A 26,257-nucleotide genomic window follows, 5' to 3' on the forward strand; every position below is an offset into this window, starting at 1 on the left:
TAACTATGGGGAGGAAGTGAGAGGGGAGCTGTTGCATTGTGGTAAACTGTGGTCAATGACATGAGACAAAGTATATGTGAACTGCTATATGGAAAGTGAATTTGCTCTGTAAATCTTCACTCAAATAAATAAGTAAATAAATTTTTAAAAAAATAAAATAAAATGAAATCCTTGACAAAAAAAACCTAATAGCTAACATGTACTTTGTCTATGCATTTGTCTACACATTATTCTATGTGTTTTATATGGATTAACTCATTTAATATTCCCAGTAACCTTAAGAGGTAGATACTCTTATCCTACTTTAAAAATGAGTAAAATGAACACAGAGAGATTACTTAATTTGCCAGAGGTCACACAGCTAGTATGTGGGTGAGCAAGGATTCAAGTCTAAGTAATCTGACTCAACAGCATGTCCTTAAAAATTGTTGTTGTTGTTTGTTGCCATCGAATTGATTCCAACTCATGGCGATCCCACTGTGGAGAGCAGAACTGCTCCATAGGGTTGTCAATGCTGTAACCTTTTGAAGTAGATTGCCAGTCCTGTCCAAAGAACCTCTAAGTTGGTTCCAACCATCCATCTTTCAGCCTATAGTCAAGCGTCTGTTTATACCAACCAAGAACTACTTTTAAACAAACACAATATAAGAATATAGTAAAGAATATCTAATAACATGGAAAAATGTTTGTAGAACATAAGTCAACAGAATAGAAAGGCTGCACAATAATATATTATTTATGATTTCTTTTAATACACACCTAGACATGCAAGGAGACAAGTCTAGTTAACATCAGTCATATCTAGGTAATAAAATTATAGGTTTTATTTTTCTTTTTGCTTTACTAATTCTTCCAAGTGTTCTACAATTAGGACAAATTTCTTTTTAATTAGAGAAGTAATTTTCTTAAAAAAAAAGTTGGGAGTTTTTCCCCTTCAATTGTTGTTCAGGTAATTACAAGTCAAAAGACCCATCTCTAGAGAATGTCTACAAACCAAGTTATGGCCTGAAATAAGATACATTTTTTTTTTTAAAACCACAAGCATTTTAGAAAAGAAAAGGAAAGTGTTCTTGCTTGCCCACTGCTAATGGAAGTCAGAAAAGGATTATACATTAAACAATTCCACACCAAACTGCTTATATCAAATCTCAGTGAAATTATTCCACACATAACAAAACTACACAAATGAAATATGTGCAAAAATGTCAAAAGCACCACTGGACATTTTATGCAACATGAAAAACAAAAGATAAAGGAAAAGTATACAAAAGGAAATGAGATTTCAAATAATTCTATTTTTTCCCCTTTATTAAGAACAGGGTCCTTTATATTTAAAGTCTCTACCCAAGCACTGAAAAGCAAGAAATGTTCCTACATACAGACTTAAAATGAAACAGGATCCCAACAGGAAAAATATTTTTAGGGGACATTTCAGCTAAAAAGAATGAAACTGGAGACTGAATAACTTAGGTAAAAAGATGTACATAGAATCTAGGGGTCCTTTTTAATAGTATTTCCTCAACTCCCTACTTTGAACCCCTGTAAAATGAATGGCTAAGTTTAGTAAAAGAGAAAGAGACAAACATTGCACAAGTTGCTAGAAATTCTAGTTATGCTGAAGAGATGGGAAGAACTCTACAGTTAAAGGTAAATCTTGCTGAGCCCTATTAAATAAGTGAGATTGAAAAGATTCCACAGCACACAAGAAGGGATATATGAAGGAATGGCTAGTTTCTAAAGCTTAACGACCAAGGCAAAGGCTAGAGTGCACTGAGAAGGAACTTTTCTGTCCATCCCCTCCCCTAACAATTTTCCAGTTCACCACTTTTGTAGGTTTGTTGTTGTTGTTGTTAGTTTTAGTTATTCTAATCTATTTAGCTAGTCACTTGAATAATTTCCTAGTATTTTGCTCATCATTTTTGATAATTATTCATCCAAACAACTCCCATTTGGAGTTTTAAAAAAATATATTAGCTTTCTCTCTTCATAGAAATAAATTAGTCATGTTTTCCACTGATTCCTTTATGCTCTCTTTGGTTCTCTTACCTCTAAAAACTGCCTACAACTAACTTCTCCATTAACTTCTCTCATCAATAAAATTATTTGTCTGGCTGGGTTGTCAAAGTTGCAGACCTAGTAGTGCAGAACTAGAAGAGGTACAAAGCAAGTGGTCAAAATTGTTATCTGTAATTGAGAGCTATGTTGTATGATCTTGCAAGATCTGTACATATAAATGTACTTGTAGAATAAAGTCCAAACTTAAACTTAAGACTTTGTGATTCAGTTCTTTGAATTGGTTAATGGATCAACAAATACTTACTACATTTAAGTTACACTTACATTTAATATAGGCCAAGCACCATATATGATAGTAATAGTTCACAAAACTAAACAAGATAAAAAGAATACCTGAACTCTCTGCAGAGGAGAGGATAAATAAGACGTTTAAAGGAATCATCCAGTGAATTGTGTAAGATCTTCATTAACTCTGGTCTTGCAAAACCACGTGGTCTCCACCTACAAAGAAAAAAAAAAAATCCACTTACTAAAACTGACAACACAATTCTAAGACCATGAAAGGGTTCCTGGAAGACAAGAAAGTTGAATAGAGTAGAAGAAAAAAACCTTTATTGAGGCCAAAGTAACATAATCTGTGAGGAGAGGCTGTGGTGTCTGGAAATTATTACTATGACATCTGGAATTTTTATTTTTAAAAACTTTGGTAACCATGGTCAGACATAAAACTTTGAGAGTAAAAAAATTTTCCCTCTGGGAAGAGACTCCAAAGCATTAATGACCAAAATCTTCAGATGTTAGAAAGTCATCAAGAAATTACTATAGCAATGTATCCTTCTTTTCCCATTTATCTCTTCCTGAGAGTTAAAATATTAACTAAGCAAAGGAAAACTGTTCTAACTCTGCCCTCCTGGCCATTCCTGAGTAGAACTTACAATTTTCCTCAGACTCTGCTGCTCCATCAGGCAGTATCTGAGGAATATAAATGCTAGAGGACTAACTGTCAGTAGACACTGGAGAAGAAGTGTAAGAGAAAAATCACAAACAAATTCAGCCCTACTTTTTCTGTGTTGTCATCTATCCACAGCATTTCTCTCCTTCCCTTTAATAGCTCCTCACTGGAAAGCATCAATGCACTATTCATGGTTTATAACAAATCATTAATACACCTTAGGGGACCTCTTACATCTCTTAATCGTCTAAGTCTAGGAAATGAATGCAATTATCAGTGAACAAACCTTAAGCGTCTAATATGTGATACAAAAAAAGTTGGATATCAACTATTTGAATCCCTTACACCAAAAACCAAGCCCACTGCCATCAAGTTGACATTGATTAACAGTGACTCTAAAACAGAGTAGAACTTCTCCATAGGGTTTCCAAGGCTGTAAACCTTTATGGAAACAGACTGCCTCATCTTTCTCCCACGAAGCAGCTGATGGGTTTGAGCCACCGACATTTTGGTTAGCAGCCCAATGCTTTAAACCACAGCTCCACCACAATGCAATTCCTTCCACAGAAGGATTTTACTTGGGCAGCATAGTTTTTCATGTGAATGAAAGTAGCTTTAGCAGGACATGCACCCTTCCTTCCATCTAAATCTCTGCCACTTCTTACTGTTACCTTCATTTATCTGGAATGGAGAGGGCTAGGGAGGAAAAGAATAGGAATTAGACACACAGGTCCTATTTTCAAAGACGTAAATATTTTAACAAATAAATACTATGACAAATGTAGTAACTGAAATAATTAAAAGATACACCAAAAACCAAAACTAAAGTCACTGCCGTCGAGTCAGATCCAACTCATAGTGACCCTTCCTTGGCTTTCCAAGGTGGTATCACATAAAAGTAGATTGCCCAATCTTCCTTCTGAGGAGTGGCTGGTGGGTTTGAACCACCAGCCTTCTGGTTAGCAGACAAATGCCTTAGGCACTATGTCACCAGAGCTCCTATTAAAAGATAGAGAATGCTCAAAAGCAGATGTGATAGCAGTATAATAAAACAATCATGGCAAGATTTGGACCAGAATGCTTCAGTTCAAATTCTACTCTATCAATTTCCTTCTGGATTTAGTTACCATGTCTATGCTATTCTTTCCTCATCTGTAAAATGGGGATAATCACCTCATTAAGTCCTTGTGAGTTAATATATATAAAATGCTTATAACCGTGCCTGGCAAAGTCTATGTAACTGTTTGATACTGCTGCTGTTACCATCATCATCATCAATTTGATAAGTCCAACGTCAAGAAAGATATCCCAGAATGAACAACTATAGTTTACCAAGGAAGACAAAAGGATAACAGCATTCAGGTAAGAAACCACAGCATGAGTAAAAGCTTAGAGGCAAGAAAGAGTATGGTATTCAAGTAACTGCAAGTGCATAAGTACTGGTAGGGCACAGAATAGCAAGGTCAAGTGGGAGGAAGACGAGGCTATAAAATATGGCAGTGCCCAGTTCATTAAGGATCTTACATACTATGCTGTGGAACTTGGCTAGATGAAAGAGAGAACACAGACCTAGGCCATGGGACAATATACTAGGAAGAAAGCCTTTAGAGACAGGAAGACCTTAATGGCATGTTTTGTTTTGTTTTGTTTTTTAAATGTATACATCTAATATCTTGTGGGGTCATTTCCTCCAAAGCTTCCCCACAGCTTGTAGGAAAAAGCTAGAAATCTTCCACATTACCTACCTATATCCCGTCAAAGTTTTAGGCTGAACAGTCTTTCTCAAATTTCAAGATCCTCCCTTGGCTTGGACTGCTCTGCTCCCTTCTTCCCACTCCCAACCCCAGGAACAGATGCTTGGGAGCTGATTTTACACTTTAAGAAGTCTCAATTATACCCATTCAGACATGACCCTCAAACCGTCAGACCCAGGCCTGAAAGATAACAAGTATACCCATTTCCTACATTGAAGAAATTACTTTTGGTTCCCTGTCCCACACCAAGTTCTGCCCTTTACTGGGCACAGTGCTTAGCACACTAAGGAACCTGAATTAGTAAAGTGAATTCATGTGGTGGTGGTGGTGGTGGTGGTGGTATGCTCGTTGAGCTGATTCTGACTTACACTGAATTTTAGGACACAGGAGAACTATTCTATAGGGCTTTTCCTAGGCTGTAATCTTTATGGAAGCAGATCACCAGGTCTTTTTTCCCATGAAACTACTGGGTGGTTTGGAATCACGGCCTTTTGTTAAGAGTCAGCCTTAACCATTGTCACACCAGGGCTCCCCATAGTGAGCTCACAGCCCTTACATAACCCTTACTATATCTCTAAACTTAAAGTATATACAATGAGTTTGCCTTATAGGAATTATCACCTTAAAATTTGATTCTTCTAATTCAATAGTCAAATACCACTGAATAAAGCTAAGAAAGACTTCACTTAAACAGAATCCACAATACAAAACACACACTATAATATGTGCACAATGGAGCATACAAAATAAGCTAAGGGCCAAAGACTCAAACTAGCTATTAGGACCAGGAAACCATTGTAAACAATTTAAGGATATCCAGGTCTTAATCTGTATGTTTTTAAGAGAGACGTGCTTTGTCCAACTATTACACCCAAAGATATATTCTCTACTTTAGCAAACAAATATGTTCCTCCCATTTCTTATATTTAAGATAAAGACACATTCTCACCATCTAGCTTTCATTCTACCACATTTATAAGAAAAATGGGTACAGAAAACAGCTCCTCTTTAATCCACTATATAAAACCAGCAGTACAATCTTAGTGTAGCATTTTCTCAAAAGGATGTGATAAGTACTAGAAGAAAAAATAATTTATTTTATAGAACTGTCACATAATTTTGGAGCACTGGTAGCACAGTAGTTAACCACTTGGTTGCTCACTGAATGGTTAGTGGTTCGAATGCACCATTCCACATAAGATATGGTATTCTGCTTCTATAAATATCAGTCTTGGAAACCTTATGGGGCAGTTCTACTCTATCTTATACAGTCACTATGAGTTGAAAGGAGCTCTGGTAGCATAGTGCCTAAGGCACTTGACTGCTAACAAGAAGGCTGGCGGTTCAAACCCACCAGCCACTCCTTGGAAGGAAGGATGGGCAATCTACTTCCATAGTGACAACATCACCTCAGAAACCCAAGGAGGGGTCGCCATGAGTCAGGTCCAACTCGACAGCACATAACAACAACAACATGAGTTGAAAGTGACTTGACAGCAATGTGTTTTGTTTTTTGGTTTGGTCTCATGTATTAGCACTAAAAGCAAGTTTAAAAAAAAAAAGGAAAGAAAAGGCTAGTAGCAAGGCCCAGTCATTCATCTGACAACCCCCAGAAATGTCCTCTTGGAGAAGTGGAGATGGGGAGCAGAAATGCTTCCAGCTGAGAACTACCAAGGGTATGGCATGAAATGGTGATGACTGTCAGACAGACAACACACTGCCCTCTAAAAGGTCTACTACTCACCTCCAGTGAACTGTCTCCCTACCAGAATGCAGGGTCAGTGTTATCATACCTGTTTCTGAAAGAGTCAGTAACACTTATTTTATGTAAAATTCCTAAAATATTCAAATATTTTCAACTTATTCAAAATTATGTGGAACAATTTGAGGTCAAGATTTTTCAACAAGCCAAACAAAATATGTGAATAGGAAGAATTCATCCTATTAGCAGCCAATATGTTGCCTCACCTTAAAGATTAAAATCTCTGTATCAGGGAGAGTCTCTTCAATTCTCAAATACTGAAGAACACCTTCCATTTATAATCATATTATTAGAACCCATAAATAGGTATTAGATTACCATACAGAAATGCACAGCGGATAAGAACAATTTAAAATAAGGTGAAGCAAAGGCATAGAATATCCTAACACAAACAACAACAGCATTTAACTGACAGTTATAGAGTACTATACCTAACAGCATAATACACATTTTTCTCAAGTACCCATAGAACATTCACCAAGACAGATCACATCCGAGGCCATAAAACAAAGCTCAACAAATTTTAAAGAATTTAAATCACAGAGTATGTTCTCTGAACATACTGGAACCAAACCAGAAAATGTTAACAGAAAGACAAAGGTAAAATCTCTGAACACTTGGAAATTAAGCAATACTTCTAAACAGCCCACGAGTCATTAAAGAAATCTGGAAAGAAACTATTAAAAAACATATAGAACGAAATAAAAATAAAAATTAAAATGCTGGGAGTTCTGGCAAGATGGTGGAATAGGCATGCAAGATACACAGCTTCTGCAACAAAGCAATGAGAAACCAACTGAACCCAAAACAGAAGATGATCCTGGAATCCTGAGCTTTGAAAGGAAGGATAAAGAAGTAGATTAAATAACAATGACTAGAAAAACTTGAATGGAACAGTGAGTAAGGAGACAAATGGAGGGGCAGACTACCAGCTGTCCTGAGGGCACAGCCATTTTGAATATTTCCCAGTAGCAACCTAAGAATCAGCTCTGCTCACCAAAGGCTGCATGGGCAAGGACTGCATTGGTGCCTGACAACCGGAAATGAAAACAACAAAGAAAGAGACAAACAGACCTGTGAACTACCACTGGCTTTCCTGACAGCACACCACATGGACAACTGACATTCTTACCTGGACAGTGACCTAAGACTAGGCTCTGCTTGCTGAGGATAGCACAGGCAACCACTGGAGGCTGACAACAAAAATGGCGCAATATTCCCTGTATTGCACTTATACCCCAAAACCACTTGGGTGAAGAGAGGTGTGGCCATTCCCTGCCTCCACCCACCTTCTTGACAAGCAGGAATTACATCATGGTCTGTGTCCTGACAGAGCCTGAGTATAGTGCATCACCTCCTACAGTTTCCTATTTAAATTATTTTTTATCTTCTCCCTTCCTTTTTTTAATCCTCAGTCCCATCTCTGGATCTTGTTTTGTTGGGTTTTTTTTCCAACTTCTCTTTTACTGATTCCCTTCTTTTTTCTTCCTTTTGGTTCTCTCATCCCTTGTTTTTTGTTCATAGTTTTCCTATTTGTTCTTCACTGCTCTTTTACTCTTGCTCTTTTCTCACATTCTTCTCCCCCAAGACACTGTGGCTTTTTTTCTCTTTTTCTCGTTATCTTTATTAATATACCTTAAAAAAATTTCTTATCATTTATTGTATTTCTTTTTGTTTGTTTGCAATTGTTTATGCAGTTTGCATTTTTTGTTCTCTTGCTTTCAGGGATTGTGTGTATGTGTGTATTTTTGTTTATGTATTTATCTATTTACTATGAGTGGGATAAAGCAACCATTCCCACATAATCTAACAATATTTGTAACTATTGCAGTTCCACCGACCGAGGACCACCACTTACTTCTGCACCAAATGACCAATGGCAGATGATGGCATTACCAGCTCAACTCACTCTCAACTGTTCTTCACAAACCACTAACAGACATCTGTGCACACATTCTCATTCTCTGACACCGACCAGGAGATGGGTGATTAGTGCCTAAGTGCCAACAACTAGCATGGAGAGAAGCACAGTACCAGGCTTACACAGGCACATCAAAACAAAATAAAGGGAGAAAAAAATCTTGGGTGAACCAGACTAATGTACAACCACAAATCCACAAATTAAACATAAATACAACACTACCATAATGTCTCTGACATAACAGACAATCACAGTCCGCGCACGCGCGCACGCGCGCACGCACACACACACATATAAACTAGTAGAAATAAGGGACCAGGATACAAATCCAGAAGACATCCCTGAGGAAGAAGCAGCATTGTAACTCCCTGATAAGGAATTCAAAAGAATTTTGTGTGGGTACCTTCAACAGATTGGGAGACAGATTAAGAAAACAGTGACAAGATCAAAGAAAACACTGACAAAATTAAGGAAAACACAGACAGAACTCTAGATTAATTTAGGAAAGCAATACAAGAACAAATTGACAAAATAAATTAAAAAATTAGAAAAGATACAAAACAACAAATAGAAATTCAGAAGATTAATACTAAGATTTCAGATACAGACAACACACTGAATGGGCAACAGAGTAGAATCAAAACAATGGAAGACATAATTAATGAGATTGAAGACAAATACCTCAATACTACTTTGTTAGGGACCAAACAAACAAAAGATAAAAACAAAATGAAGAAAGTCTAAGATTCATGTAGGATACCATAAGAGAAATATCATACGTTTAATCAGAATTCCAGAACAGAAAGAGACAGAAGAAACTATCAAAGATTTGCTGGAAGGGAATTACCCTAATATGATGAAAAATTAGAAGACACTCATTCAATAAGTTCAACACCCAAAAAACATGATAGACTCCAAAAGAACATCAGCAAGATTTTCAATCATCATTGGACTCACCTAAAACAAAGACAAAGAATGAATTCTGAAAGTAGCATGGGAAAAATGAAAAGTTACCTACAAAGGGCAACTAATAAGACTAAGCTTGGACTTCTTCGCAAAAGCCATGCAGGGGAAAAGGTCATAGGATGAAATACATAAAACTCTGAAAGAAAAAAAATGTCCAACAAAGAATTACATACCCAACAAAACTGACCCTCAAATATGAGAGGGAAATTAGGACATTTCCAGGTAAAAAGAAAAAATGGGAATTTATTAAAATAAACCAACCTTACAAGAGATACTAAAGGGAGTCCTTCAGACAGAAAACCAACAACAGCAAACAACCGATGATTAACACACATGATGATATAACCAATTCAGTAATAGAATTAAAAAAAGCTTACAAGACTGTAAACAGGGAAAAAGAGACATCAGTTGTTAAATGAAGACATCTACAAATCAAAATGAGGGTATAAATAGTGTAGGTAAAGAACTTCTAAATCGTAAGGAAGTCAAGACAATTGCAAGACAGAACAGACTGGGAAGAAAATAATAAATGAGTAACCTCAAAGAAAAATAATAAATCTTCACATTAAAATGAAAAAGAGCATGAAGCACAAATATTTAACAAATACTACACCAACAGCAATGAAGGAGATGTTAACACAACTCATGAAAAAAAAACAAAAAAGAATTCAACACAGATAATTATTGTGATAGGTGGAGCTGTGTGTCAACTTGGCTGGACCCCAGTTCTGTGTGGTTGTTCCCATGATGGGATGGGATGACTGTGTTCTGAGTGGCCAATCTGTACAAGGGGAGTTACCCTAGGGGTGTGGTCTACTTCCAGTATATCCGGGGACATCCTGGGAAGAGAGACATTCTGCTCTGGACCGGGATTCTGTTGTGCTGCCTACAACTGTCCGTGAGTGAGCAGTAAACCACTCAGCCTGAAGATCTTGGATTCGCCATTCGTTGGAGTCAACATCCGGTGTACTGCCTGCCAACCTCGAGCACCTTGGCCCCTGAGGTTGTGGGAGCAAGGAAAAGCCTCCAGCTTGACGTTTGATTCAGGAACTTTGGACTTGCTGGCATCTATACGTGTGTAAGCCATTTTCCTAAGATAAATTTCTCTCTCTCTCTTTCTCTCTCTCTCTCTCTCTCTCTCTCTCTCTCTATATATATATATATATATATATATATACATATATAAGCTTTGCTGGGTTTTGTTTCTCTAGAGAACCCAGTCTAACACATTTGGTACTAGAAGTGGTTCTAGAGAGACAAAATAATAAGGATGGGCTTCCTAAAGTGGTTCTGCAGTTTGATTAATCTTAAAGACACTAGCGACCCTGTGTCTATTAGTAAACAGGGCCTTGCTAATCCACGGCATGAGGCGGCAAATTAATACACGAAATACCACCACCAATAGATCAAGTACTTGTGAGAAGTGATGCTCTGGGAGACTGGATATTTGATACTTTTCTGCAATTTTGTCAGAATGAGGCGTATAAGGAAGCTGGCTGGTTGGTCCTACTTACACTAGACAAAGTGGTGAAAGAGCGAGATGAGCTCAGAGCTGCTGAGTCTTGGCTTAAGTGCCACATAAAACACCTCAGTACTTCCAGCTGTGCTCTGACACAAAGCCTTGTATCTTCTACTAACAGAGCTGATACTGCTAAAAACCAAACCCAGAGTCTTATTGTAAGGGTGGCTGAATTACAACACCAATTAAATTGCAAATCCAGAACGGTGTCTGACATTAAAGTGAGGGCACTGATTGGAAAAAAAAATGGAATCCTGAAACCTGGAAAGGGGACATATGGACAGATAATCAGGAAGATCAGGATATGGAGCCCATAAATTCTGTTGAATGCCTCCCATCTGACCGGATTACTGTAAAGCCATTATCCCTTCCTCCTCAGTTTGATGGGACTAGCCAAACCAGTCCTGCTGGGTCATTGTCTGAGGCAGAGGCCATGGAAGACATTCCTGAATGTACTCAGGAACTGCCTCAACCACCTGTTCTTGTTGCTAGACCTGTAACGAAAGTTAACTCCAAGCGAGCCCCAAAAGGAGAAATAGAAAGTGTGACTGAGGAGGTGGTACGCTATACCCGAAAAGACCTACTTGATTTTGCTAACATGTACAGACAGAAACGTGAAGAATATGTATGGGAATGTCTACTGAGGGTCTGAGATAATGCTGCAAGGAATGTAAGATTGGATCAGTCTGAGTTTATTGATTTAGGCCCACTAAGTATGGATTCTTCATTCAATGTCTCAGCTCGAGAGGTTAGGAAAGGATCTAATAGTTTATTTGGTTGGCTTACTAAGGCATGGATTATGCAGTGGCCTACCTTAAGTCAAGTTGAAGTACCAGACCTGCCTTGGTGTAATGTAGAAGAAGGTATTCAGAGGATTAGGAAACTGGCCTAGTAAAATGGATTTATCAGATTACACCCCTGGAGCCAGAAATGGAGAGTCCAGAAGACATGCCTTTCACCAGTACTGTGAAGAATAAATTTGTGAAGGGAGCTCCAACATCCTTGAAGACTGCTGTGATTGCTACTTTATGTAAACCTGATATGACAGTGGGAACTGCCCTAAATGAACTAAGACACTTAACATAATGGGGCTGACTGGATCCCGTGGTAGTAGGGGCCAAGTGGTAGCAGTTAATCGACAAAGGCAAGGTGGGCGTGGTTACCATAATGGACAGCAAAGTCGGAACACTAATCAGAATAGTCTGACTCGTGTGGAATTATGGCATTGGCTACTTGCTTATGGTGTTCCTAGTAGTGAAATACATGGCAACCCTACTAAATATTTACTTGATCTGGGTAAACAGAAGAATTCTAGGTAGCATGAACAGCAACCTAGATTGAAATGCCAGAATGCAGAGTCATGACCTCTCAATTAATTTCCAGCCTTGAGTCAGTTTACAGAACAACCCCACGAATGAAGGGGAGGCCAGGTTCCGTTGAGGAAGGACCCCACTCTATTGCCAAAAATCTGTGTCAGTCTTTCTCCTAGCCTTCCCCAAAGGGTTCTGAGACCTTTTACAAGAGTGACTGTTCATTGGGGAAAAGGAAATATTCAGACTTTTTCGGGGATTACTGGACATTGGCAATTAATTGACAATGATTCCAGGAGACCCAAAGCATCATTGTGGCCCACCAGTCAGAGTGCGGGCATATGGAGATTAAGTTATTGATGGAGGCTTAGCTAAGGTGTGTCTCGCAGTGGGTCCAGTGGGGCCCCAAACCCATTCTGTAGTGATTTCCCCATTGCCAGAATGCATAATTGGAATACATATACTAACAGTTGGCAGAATTCCCAGAGTGGGTCCCTGACATGTGGAGTAGGGCTATTATAGTAGGAAAAGCCAAGTGGAAACCATTAGAACTGCTTCTACCTACAAAAATAGTAAAGTAAAAGCAGTACCGCAACCCTGCAGGGGTTGCAGAGATTACTACCACCATCAACGTCTTGAAGGATGCAGGGGTGGTGATTCCCATCACATCCCCATTTAATTCACGTATTTGACGTGTGCAAAAAATAGATGGACCTTGGAGAATGACAGTAGATTAACGTAAACTTAATCAGGTGGTGACTCCAATTGCAGCTGCTGCTCCTGATGTGGTTTCATTGTTTGAGCAAATTAGGACATCTCCTGGTACTCAGTATGCAGCTACTGATCTGGCCAATTCCTTTTTCTCAATACCAATTTCAAAAGACCATCAGAAGCAGTTTCTCTTCAGCTGGCAAGGCCAACAGTGTACTTTTACAGTACTTCCTCAGGAGTATATCAACTCCCCGGCACTATGACATAAATTAGTGCATAGGGATCTTGATCGCCTTTCCCGTCCACAAAATATCACACTAATCCATTATATTGATGACGTGGTGCTGATTGGACCTAGTAAAGAAGAAGTATCGATGACTCTAGACTTATTGGTGAGACATATGCATGCTAGAGGTTGGGAAATTAACCCAATGAAAATTCAGGCACCTTCCACCTCAGTGAAATTTCTAGCAGTCCAATGGTGTAGGGCATGTCGAGATATTCCTACTAAAGTGAAGGATAAGTTATTGTATCTGGCTTCTCCCACAACTAAAAAGAAGGCACAATGTCTGGTGGGCCTCTTTGGATTTTGAAGGCAACATATCCCGCATTTGGGTATGTTCCTGTGGCCTATTTATCAAGTGACTCACAAAGCTGCTAGTTTTAAGTGGGGCCCAGAACAACAGAAGGCTCTACAACAGGTTCAGGCTGCCGTGCAGGCTGCTCTGCCACTTTAGCCATATGATAGCGCTGATCCAATGGTGCTTGAAGTGTCTGTAGTAGATAGAGATGCTGTTAGGAGCCTTTGGCAGGTCCCTATTGGTGAATCGCAATGCAGACCCTTGGGGTTTTGGAGCAAAGCCCTGCCATCCTCTGCAGATAACTACTCTCCTTTTGAGAAACAGCTTTTGGCTTGTTACTGGGCTTTAGTAGAGACTGAACACCTAACCATGGGCCACTAAGTCACCATGAGGCCTGAGCTGCCCATCATGAACTGGGTGTTGTCTGATCCACAGAGTCATAAAGTTGGATGGGCACCGCAGCACTCCATCATTAAATGGAAGTGGTATATCAGAGATCGGGCTCGAGCAGGGCCTGAAGGCACAAGTAAGTTGCATGAGGAAGTGGCCCAAATGCCTATGGTCTCCATTCCAGTCACATTACCTTCCCTGTCCCACTCTGCACCTATGGCCTCATGGGGAGTTCCTTATGATCAGTTGACTGAGGAAGAGAAAAGTCGTGCCTGGTTTACAGATGTTTTTGCGTGATATGCAGGCACTACTCGAAAGTAGATAGCAGTGGCACTGCAGCCCCTTCTGGGACTTCCTTAAAGGACAGTGGTGAAGGGAAATCCTCCCAATGGGCAGAACTACAAGCCATGCATATGGCTGTTCACTTTGCATGGAACAAGAAATGGCCAGATGTGAGATTATATATGGATTTCTGGGCTGTGGCTAATGGCTTAGCTGGATGGTCTGGGACTTGGAAGGAGCATGATTGGAAGACTGGTGATAAGGATGTATGGGGAAGAGGTTTGTGGATAGACCTCTCTGAATGGGCCAAAGAAGTAAAAGTATTTGTGTCTCATGTAAATGCCCACCAAAAGGTGACCTTAGTAGAGAAGGACGTTAACAATCAGGTGGATAGGATGACACGTTCAGTGGAAACCAGCCGTCTTTCTTCCCTAGCTACTCCTGTCATTGCTCAATGGGCACATGAACAAAGTGGCCATGGTGGCAGGGACAGAGCTTATGCATGGGCTCAGCAACATGGACTCCTGCTTACCAAGGCTGATTTGGCTACTGCCACTGCTGAGCGCTCAATCTGCCAACAGCAGAGACCAACACTGAGTCCGCAACATGGAACCATTCCTCGGAGTGATCAGCCAGCAACCTGTTGGCAGGTTGATTACACTGACCACTTCCATCATGGAAAGGACAGCGTTTTGTTCTTAATGGAACAGATACTTATTCTGGACATGGATTAGCCTTCCCTACACACAATGCTTCTGCTAATACTAACACCCATGGACTTACAGAATGCCTTATTCACCGTCATGGTATCCCACACAGCATTGCTTCGGATCAAGGGACTCATTTCACAGCACATGAAGTGCGGCAATGGGCTTATGTTAATGGAATTCACTGGTCTTACCATGTTCCCCATCATCCTGAAGCACCTGGCTTGATGGAACGATGCAATGGCCTCTTAAAAACACAAATACGGCAGCAGCTAGGTGGCAAGACCTTGAAGGGCTGGGCAGTGTTCTCCAGGAGGCTGTATATGCTCTAAAACAGCGTCCAATTTATGGTTCTGTTTCTCCAATAGCCAGGATTCATGGGTCCAGGAACCAAGGGGTGGAAACGGGCGTGGTACCACTCACTATTACACCTAGTGACCCACTCAAAAAATTTTTGCTTCCTGTCCCTGCTACCCTATACTCTGCAGGTCTGGAGATCTTAGTCCCAATGGGAGGGACATTCCACCTGGAGACACAATACTGATTGCATTGAACTGGAAATTGAGAATGTCACCCGGCCATTTTGGCTTCCTTATGCCTCTGGATCAACAGACAAAGAAGGGCATTACTGTACTATCTAGTGTGATAGATCCTGATTACCAAGGGGAAACTGGGTTTGCTTTAATAATGTAGGTAAAGAAGAATATGTCTGGAATACAGGAGATTCTTTAGGACGTCTCTTAGTACTCCCATGGCCTGTGATTAAAGTCTATGGAAAATTACAGCAACCCAATTCTAATATGACTGCTAACGGCCAAGGAATGAAGGACTGGGTCACCCCACCAGGCAAAGAACCACGACCAGCTGAGGTGCTTGCTGAGGGCAAGGGAAATACAGAACTGGTGGTAGAAGAAGGTAGTTTTGAATATCAGCTACGATCACGTGACCAGCTGCAGAAACGAGGACTATGATTGTTATATTTCTTCATTATATATGTGCATCAAATATTTTTGTTTCCTTCTGTTATAAGTTGTGAAATATAAATAAGGTTAACGCATTTTGGTTGTATGTGTCTTAGCATGTCATGTTAGGCACAAATATGACTTTATAACTGTCCTTATATACAGATTACATATGGTTAAGAAGATATGTACAACTACCAAGTTGACAAGGTGTGGACTGTGATAGTTGGAGCTGTGTGTCACTTGGCCAGACACCAGTTTTGTATAGTTGTTCCAATGATGGGAATGGATGACTGTGTTCTGAGTGGCCAATCTGTTGAAGGGGAGTTTCCCTTGGGGTGTGGCCTGCTTCCAGTATATCCAGGGACATCATGGAAGAGAGACATTCTTCTGTGGATTGGGATTCAGTTGTGCTGCCTACAACTATCCGTGAATGAGCAGTCCACTATTCGGCCTTAAGATCTTGGATTCGTCATTCTTTGGAGTCAAGAGCCGGTGTACTGCCTGCTAGCCTTGAGCTCCTCGGCCTCTGCTGTTGCGGGAGCTGGGAAAAGCCTCCAGTTTGATGTTTGATTAAGGAACTTTGGACTTGCCAGCTTCTATACTTGTGTGAGCCATTTTGCTCACATAAATTTCTCTCTCTCTCGCTCTCTCTATATATATCTCTCTATACATAAGCTTTGTTTTTTTGTTTCTCTAGAGATCCCAGTCTAACACAATTATATACAACAAAGAAATCAGAAATTTCAGCTAAAAGAGACTCACCTTAGACAGAGACAAAAACAGACTAAAAATGAAAGATTGTGTAAAGATATATCAAGCAATTAGCAACCAAAAAAGAGCAGAAGTGCCAATATTAATATCTGATAAAATACATTTAAAAAAAAAAAAAGGAGGAAATTCGAAGATGGCTGACAAGACAGAAAGACTGTACAGACCCTCTTCAACAAAGAAAAGGGAAACCAATTAACACAAACACAGAAGATAATCCTGGACCCCTGAGCCTTGAAGGGAAGGATATAGAAGTGGACTAAAGCCCAACTACCAAAAGAATTTGCGTGAAAGGACCAAAAAAGGAGGCATATGGAGCTGCAGTTTGGCAGCGATCCTGAGTGCTCCTGACGGCACAGACAGCTTGGAGATTCCCGAGTGGTGGTAGGACCTAAGAATTAACCTAAAAATCAACCCTGCTAGCCAGGGACTGCACTGAGGACTGCTCTGGTGGCTGGGGAATAAACGAGAAGGTAAAGAGAAAGGCGGGCTGAGCTGTGGACTTTTGCCAGTCCAGAGGGAGCCACCATTTTGAAGGTTTAAAAGCAGCTTGACTACTTTGGATATTTAAAGAGACAGTGCTCTCACAAATTCCTGTGGCTCACGAACACATTCTGCTTTCCAGCAACCCCAAGGACACTCCGGACCTGCAAGAGTGAAAAGGTAACACATTCCTCCTGTTGCTCCTATTCCCCACACATGCTTAGTGAACGGAGGTGCGGCCATCCCCCACTCCCAACTACCTTCTGGACCCACAGGAACTCCATCACAGTCTTTGTACTCAGACGGAGCCTGGGTACCCTGCCCTGTCCTCCACCAATTTTTTTTTAATCTTTTTTAATATTTTTCTTTTTTGCTGTCTTTTTTCTGGTGATTAGTTTGCTTGTATTTCTCTGTTTTAAAACAACTATTATTAATAATACTTTTGTCCTTTTCACTATTATTCTGAATCTTGCCCTCCCAGGTCCTAATTTTCAGCATTTTTCCTTTTCACTGTTCCTCGTGAAAATTTGTTGTTTTCTTTTTAACTTCAGTGATTTGCTTTTTTTCCCCCCTTTTTCTTGCAAGGTTAACCCTGTTCCTTAATTTTCTTTTTGCATTTTTCCCATTTTTTTTCCTTCATTATTCCCCTTCTCTACTTTTTTTCTTTTAGTGCCTTATTCCCAGATATTGCAGGTTTTCTTGTTTTTTTCTTCCTCTTTTTCCCTTTTTTCGGGTTTGTTTTTTGTTTGTTTGTTTGTTACCCATGTTCATCGCAGCACTATTTACAACAGCCAAAAGAGGGAAACAACCTAGGTGTGCATCAACTGAGGAATGGATAACCAAACTATGGTACATACACACAATGGAATACTATGCAACGCTAAAGAATAATGCAGAATCTGCAAAATACCACATAACATGGATGAACTTGGAGGACATTATGCTAAGTGAAATAAGTCAATCACAAAAGGAAAAATATTGTATTAGTCCATTACTGTAAAAGTTAAGGAAAGGTTTATCTAGAGAAGGAAATTTTCTTTGTTCGTTACCAAGAGTGGGAGGGAAGGAGAGGGAATGGTGTTAGATAAATAGAGAAAAGTATTGATTTGGGTGAAGAGAAGGGCAATGTACCAAATGTGAGTGACCCATATGGCAGCACTGAGGATGAGAAAGACATAGAGAGGTCCATGGGAGGTACAGACAACAAATATGAACACTTTTATACATACAGTACTGCATTGTTGGTGAAAGCTAACATGGGTATATGGGTGGATAGATGGGTGGACAGGCTGAACGATTAGGTATGTCTATGTAATGGGGAGTGTATCCAAGAACATATATAGGGTTGGCAGAAAATGGCCCTATACGTTTATGTGAATGATCAGAATTCCCAGGTGTATAGAGCTGACAAGGGGCAAGACTGTGGTCACTGCTTGGTCACAGCCAGCTACCAAGAGGGACCGAGTAGTTGAACCTGCAGGCTTGGGACCATACTCGCAGGTAACATCAACCTCAATTGGCATAACATACTATACAAAACATTGTTCCACCTCCTACTTTGGCGAGTAGCGACTGAGATCTTAAATGCTAGAAAGCTGCCATCTAAATGCAACGATGGGTCTCTCCTCGTCCACAGCAAAGAAGAATGAAGAAAACCAAACTTCATGGAAACAATTAGTCCTAGCGACTGGTACACCATCTGATCTATAGTCTATACGACTGTGAGACCAGAATTAGATGTTGCCCAGCTACCACTGTCATCCACCTGGAAGGCGATCTGTGTAGCAGATCCTTGATAGAGAGGGAGAACAATGTGGAACAAAATTCAAAATCATTTGGAGAAAAAAAAAAGGATGGGGGGCTGACCAGATTTGTTGGTCCAATAGAGCTTGGTGGAACCACTGAGACTATGGCCCCTAACTGCCCTTCAGATCTGGAATTGAACCCACACCTGTGGTTTCCATCCAAACAAAAGACAGGCATATGAGTTGAACATGTACCTGAGGTAGATACACTCCTTGGAGAGAACAATCATGCGAGAAAGAAGGGCGGCTTATGCACAGGGAGACACCTCAGGGGGCAGGAGTGCATGGAGGGATGGACACAGGGAAGAGGTAACTATGGGGAATAAGTGGGAGGGCTGTTGCATTGTGGTAAACTGTGGTCAGTGTCATGATACAAAGTGTATGTGAACTGCTGTATGGAAAGTGAATTTGCTTTGTAAACCTTCACCCAAATCACAATAAAAAAAAAGAAAGAAAGAAAAAAAAAAACATAAAAGATAAGGAAGAACATATAATGATAAAAGGATCAATTGAACAACAGGCCATAACCATAATAAATATCTATGTACCTGTTTGGTCAGCTAGTGCTGCTCTGACACAAATATACCACAAATGGAATGGCCTTAACAAATAGGAGTTTATTCTTATAATTTGAAGGCTTTAAGTCCAAGTTCAATTGCCAAGCTATACGGGCTGGATGAAAGTCCCTCAACCTTGGGGTCCAGCTCTGCCTCCTGCTCCCAGCCCACTGAAGCTAGGGTTGTTTCTTCACTCAGACAGCTGCTCGCTGCTGAGGCTGAGAAGCCCCAAGGTTGACAAGTAAAAAGGCACAGTCCTGATGTTACCAAACCACATGGCAGGCCATTAACTTAAGTCCACTGTAAGTCCCAAGGTCGGCAGAGCATAGCAGGCTGCTCAACAAAGACATGGCTACATATAGGGTCCAAGCGTGCCACAGGCTAGAGACCATTCTCAAGGCTTCTTCTTATATACAGGAAGCAGACCACATCCCAAAGGCAGCTACTCAGCTGTTTGTGGTAGATACCACCATGAAGCTGACTGCCACTCTCATCATGGGGAATAACTACCACCAGCTGCCCAGCCACTCAATGAGGACCAGCCAAGTTGACACTCAAACATAACTACCACAAAGGGGGAGGGTTCTCACCCTAATCTTAACACCTTACACAAAAATTAACTCAAAATGAATCATGGACTTAAACATAAAACATAATTATAACTATAAAATTTTTAGAAAAAATAAGGCTGAGTTTATTCATCTAAAAAATCCAAAGGAAACCTTAATATATGCCTATAAAGGATGGTAAATACAAGACATTTGACTAAAATCTACTGAAACAATATTTTCAGTCCCAAGACATATTAGCCTCGACCTGTGTACTCTGCAAATACTTAACCAAAGATTAAGATTGGTTCAGTGTTTTTATTGGGGTTTTTTTTTTTTTGTATTTTTTTCATGTACTTATGTGAGACAAATCTGTAGACAACTAAAAACCACAAAAACCAAACCTATTACTACTGTCAAGTTGATTCCAATTCATGAAGATACCATGTGTTACAGAACAGAACTGCTCCATGACCTTTTCTTGGCTTTAATCTTTATGAAAACAGATCACAAGGCCTTTCTTCCACAGCACTACGAACTGGGTTCAAACCATCAATCTTCAGTGGTAAAGCACATATCATTTGTGTCACCCAGAGACCTCTACATGCAACTAGATAACAGTAAGTAATTTGCTAATATATACTGGCTATAGGACAACTCAGATCACAGCAGAATATTCTAATGATTATAGAAAATGTAATGTAAGAGTGCAGGGATAGAACTGTGGGTTCCAGTCTATCTTAAAGAATAAAATTCCCTTTATCAACTCAAAGACACAAAAATTTGCAAGCTCAAAAAACTCAGTCTGGTTATTTATTCGATCCGATTCATGAACAAGAAAATGTTGAGATCTTTCCTTTGCATATGTTTTTGTTTAAGAGCAAATGCAGAAACTTGGATGATCAGAGTTCTCACAAACATAGTAACTATTTAGCATCTGACAAGTTTAGAAAACCTTTCCATACTTACCTCTTCTACCATACAATTCCAATGATGAATTTTTCAGTTGCTGAATTTGGATCTAGATATTATTTTTTATACTATCATAACAGTATTAAAGTATTCCTTACTATTCTCATCAATTTAGGGAATAACAAAAACCACTGCCATCACGTTAATTCTGACTCATAGCAACCCCCACTGAGTTTCCAAGGCTATAAATCCTCATGGAAGTAGACTACCTCATCTTCCTCCCACGGACCAGCTGATTGGTTTGAACCAGTGACCTTCTGGCTAGCACTCAAATGCCTTACCCACTATACCACCAGACCTCCTTTAGGGAAAAACAAGAGCTTTTTAAATCACTTTTTAGTTCTTTATATATAACTTACAGTTTGATGGTCAGTTAATGGTAGTATCATCTACCTACCTTGTTAAACAAGCCATCCAAGGGCCATACTTTACTTTACACCTCTTTCAATCTACACAACATCTAATCAGATACCTTGTCCTATCCTTGTAGATTCTACCTCTTAAAAATTACTCAAATACATCCATTTATTTCCTATTTTTATCATCCTAATTCAAGACACCACTATCACCCCACATGTACTATGGATTCTTTCCAAATAATTCTGTGTATTGTAGCCAAAGTGATCTTCTTAAAATGCAATTTGACCATACCACTCTTCTGTTACTGGCTTCCCATCACTCTTAAGGTACAGAAAAAAATCCTGCATGCCTAGAAAGTTAAATATGATCTGACCTACATGTACATCTCAACAGTCACTTCCTGTCACTTCCTTCTCTCTTTCTCCTTCTGTCTCTGACCTATGTACACCCAAGTCCTGACTATATTAGGGTCTCTTGTTACAGAATCATATGGTACACTGTACTTCCCTTTGTAACTCTCAGCATACTCTTAACTAGTTGTACAGTGTCCATTTAATTAACTACACTGTCACCAAGAACAGAAGAAGCTATATTTATCTGGTTTGCAAGCAGACATAGAACCAGAACAGATGAGATCATGGCAAGAAATTAGCACAAAGACAATGAAAAATTAAAGAAAAAGTTCATCAAGTAAACACCTCCAGTAATTCAAATGTTTTTAAAGAAAATTTAAAAGTTTTTGGAACAGTCATTTAGTTCTCAGAAAAATGTTTCAGCTTTTAGAATTAATAAGTTTCTAGGAAGAAAAACTTCTGGATCCCAAATGAAAAGTGATGAAATGTATTATAGTGTAGGTCACATAATATTACCAGTTACTCAGTTGGACTAGAACTAACCAAATAAAATAAAATGCAGACAAAACCAAGGAAAACTAATTAAATCAAAGTAAAGGCAAATCATTCCTTGACATTTACTTAATATAAATATAATAGGCTAGAAGTATAACATTACTTTAACTATTGAGGACTGACTCTGATATTGAATATTACCAATAATTATAGGAAAATAACCTAGAAGCTGTCCCCAGTTTACTGTGATCTATACATGAAAACGGGAGCCCTGGTAGCACAGTGGTTAAGGACTTGGCTGTCAACCTAAAAGCTGGCAGTTCAAAATCACCAGCTGGTACACAGGAGATAGATATGGCAGTCTGCTTTTGTAAAGATTTGTTGTTGTTGTTGTTGTTGTGGTTATGTGCTGTTGAGTCAGCCCTGACTCATAGCGACCCCTCCTTGGGTTTCCGAGGCAGTATCACTACGGAAGTAGGATTGCCCAACCTTCCTTCCGAGGAGTGGCTGGTGGGTTTGAACCGCCAGCCTTCTGGTTAGCAGTCAAGTGCCTTAGCCACTATGCTACCAGAGCTCCCTCTGTAAAGATTACATCTTTTGAAACTCTATGGAGCATTTCTATTATGTTCTATAGGGTCAGGGGTTGCAGCAGTATATTGACAGAGAACTTCCAGAAATGCAAGCTGGATTCAGAAGGGGACATGGAATGAGGGATATCATAGCTAATGTCAGATGGATTTGGGCTCAAAGCAAAGAATACCAAAACGATGTTTATTGACTATGCAAAGGCATTTGATTATATGGATCATAAAAACTTGTGTAGCATAGTGGCTAAAGCACTTGACTGCTCACCAGAAGGCTGTCGGTTCAAATCCACCAGCCACTCCTCGGAAGGAAGATTGGGCAATCTACTTCTGTAGTGATACTGCCTCGGAAACCCAAGGAGGGGTCGCTATAAGTCGGGGCCGACTCAACGGCACATAACAACAACAACAACATAACATTGAAAAGAATGGGAATTCCAGAACACATAATTGTACTCATGAGGAACCTGTACATAGACCAGGAGGTTGTCGAACAGAACAAGGGGACACTGCATGGTTTAAAATCAGGAAGGGAGTGTGTCAGGGTTGTATCCATTCACCATACTCATTCAATCTGCATGCTGAGCAAATAATCCGAGAAGCTGGACTATATGAAGAAGAGCGTGGCATCAAAATTGGAGGAAGGCTCATTAACAACCTGAGATATGCTGACAACACAGCTTTGCTGAAAGTGAAGATGAGTTGAAGCACTTATTGATGAAGATTGAAGAGTATAGTCTGCAGTATGGTTTACACCTCAGTATAAAGAAAACAAAAATCCTCACAACTAGACCAATAAACAGCATCACAATGAATGGAGAAAAGACTGAAGTTGTGAAAAACTTCGTATTACTTGGTTGTACAATCAACACCAATGGAAGCAGAAGTCAAGACATCAAAAGACATATTGCATTAGGCAAATCTGTTGCAAAAAAACCTCTTTTAAGTGCTGAAGAGCAAAGATGTCTCCTTGAAAACTAAGATGTGCCTAACCCAAGCCATTGTATTTTCAATCACCTCATATACATGTGAGAGCTGGGCAATGAATAAGGAAGATCAAAGAAAAGTTGATGCTTTTGAGTTGTGGGTGCTGAAGAATGCAGACAGTACCATAGACTATTAAAAGAACTAACAAATCTGCCCTGAAAGAAGTGCAACCAGAATGTTCCTTGGAAGCAAGAATGGCCAGACTTCATTTCACCTACTTTGTTCATGTTGTCAGAAAGAACCAATCTCTGGAGAAGGATGCCATGCTTAGTAAAGTGGAGGGTCGACTAAAGAGGGGAAGGCCCTCAAAAAGATGGATTGACATGGTGGATGCAGCACTGGGCTCAGATATGGTAGGGATCGTGAGGCTAGCCCAAGACCGGCAGTGTTTCCCTCTGCTGTACATAAGATTGCTATGAGTTGGAGACGACTCGATGGTACATAACCACTACCACAAAACAGGATCACTATATCAGAATAGATTCAACTGCAACAGTTTTTTTTTAATATATGAAAACAGTTCTAAAAAGGAAATTGGCATAATAATCCCACTACTTTGTAATAATATACACAATGAAAAGCTTGTTGTATACTAGGCATTCTGCTGTACTATCACATGGAATATCACTTAATTCTCCCCAACCTTTGAGGAAGGTATTATTCCCCATTTGGAGGATGATGAAACCAAAAAAGCAATTAAGTAATATGCCTACAATCACAAGAGAAGTAACTAATGTACTGGAATTCAAATTCAGATACATTCACAGTTCTTGAGACACTGTTCTTTTGGGAGACTTCTGACAAGATGGTGGAATAGGCAGATAATCTACACAGACCCTCTACATCAAGGAAAAGAGAAACAAACCGAAACAGATACAGATAATCCTGGAACTCTGAGCTTCAAAGGGAAAGATAAGGAAGTAAATCCCAATGAGTAGAGGAAACTGAATAAAAACAGAGAATAAGGAGATGAATGGAGCTATTGGCTGTCAAATGGCCTGATGGCATGGCCATTTTGAATAATTACAATCAGCATTCCAATTGGGACAGCAATCTGTTAATCAGCTCTGTTGGCTGAGGAGTGCACCAGCAACCACACTGGTGACTGGAAACCAGAAAGGTAAGATATCCTCCTTGTTCCTCTTTTATCTCACACCCTTCTAGTGAAAGGAGATATGACCATACTTCCACCCTGGTAGGAATTCCATCCCAGACTGGATGCCCTGTCCAGAAGACAGGCAGAAGTTGGCTCGGGGACTGTGTGTTATGCTCTTGGCCACTTTTTGGGTCAGTGAGAGCTTTTTCTGGGATCAGACACCCTGTACCCAGCCACATTTTATGACAGCAGGAACTTTTTAGGGGAGTGGGAATGCTGTGCCCAGCTGATTTATTAGACAGCAGGAGTCTTTTCTGGGAACAGATGCCCTGATCACAGCTTCTTTTTTGGCCTGTGGGGGCTCCCTCTGGAAAAAAAGTACAATGCTCTCAGTCAGCTTTTGGACCAACAGGAACTCTTCCTGGGAACAAGAACCCTACCGTTGGATGGCTTCTGGACCAGCACTGCTACAAAAAAAAATTAAGAGACCTACATAAATGAAAGAACATACCATGCTCATGAATAGTAAGACTAAACACTGTGAAAAGGTCAGTACTACCCAAGGTAATCTATAGATTCAAGGCAGTCACAATCCAGATTCCATCAGCATTCTTTAAGGAAATGAAAAACCAACAATTTATTTTGAGAGCTTGGATAAGCAAAGCACTAATGACGAAAAGCAAAGCAGGAGGTCTCACACTCCCTGGTCTCAAAACCTATTATACATCCAACACTAGTCAAACAGTCTGGTATTTATACCACAGCAGACTCGTAGACCAGTGCGACATAATTAAGAATCCAGAAATAGATCCATCAACCTATGGTAAGCTGATCTTTGACAAAGGGCTGAAACACATTAAGTGGCGAAAAGATAGCCTCTTTAACAAACAGTGCTAGCAAAACTTGTTATCCATTTGCAGAAAAATGAAACAAGATCTGTACCTCACACCATACACAAAACATACAACACAAAATGGATCAAAGACCTAAATGAAAACCTAAAACTAAAAGGATTACCAAAAAAATACAGAGGCAAGTTTAGGGGTCCTGATTTATGGCATAAATAGACTATCAAACATAACCCAAAATGCATAAATAAGAGAAGAGCAACCAGATGACTGTGACCTTCTAAAAATTAAATTCTTATATGCATTAAAAGACTTCTCAAAAAAAGGACAAAGAGATCATAGATTGGGAAAAAATATTGGCCAAGAACATATCCAACAAGGTACTTTTCTCTATAATTTATAGAAAACTTCAATACATCAACCTCAAAAAGCCAAACAATCCAATTAAAAAATGGGCAGAGGGAAGGGTGCAAGATGGCGGACTAGGCAGAAGGATTGCACAGACCCTCTTCAACAAAGAAAAGGGAAACCAATTAATACAGACACAGAAGATAATCTTGGACCC

General features: G+C 39.8%; 1 protein-coding gene across 1 annotated transcript in view; it reads right to left on the reverse strand.

The window, feature by feature from the left end:
- Positions 1-26,257, reverse strand: part of SRBD1 (S1 RNA binding domain 1) — a 410,508-nt gene that overhangs the window by 284,707 nt on the left and 99,544 nt on the right. The window contains exon 10 of the mRNA XM_042781471.1: positions 2,410-2,517. Within this exon, the coding sequence (XP_042637405.1) occupies positions 2,410-2,517 (108 nt within the window). The remainder of the gene's footprint in view (positions 1-2,409; positions 2,518-26,257) is intronic.

The sequence above is a fragment of the Orycteropus afer genome, unplaced genomic scaffold, assembly GCF_000298275.1.
Source record: "Orycteropus afer afer isolate SDZICR_OR568_19922 unplaced genomic scaffold, OryAfe1.0 scaffold00124, whole genome shotgun sequence".
NCBI classification, from domain to species: domain Eukaryota; kingdom Metazoa; phylum Chordata; class Mammalia; order Tubulidentata; family Orycteropodidae; genus Orycteropus; species Orycteropus afer.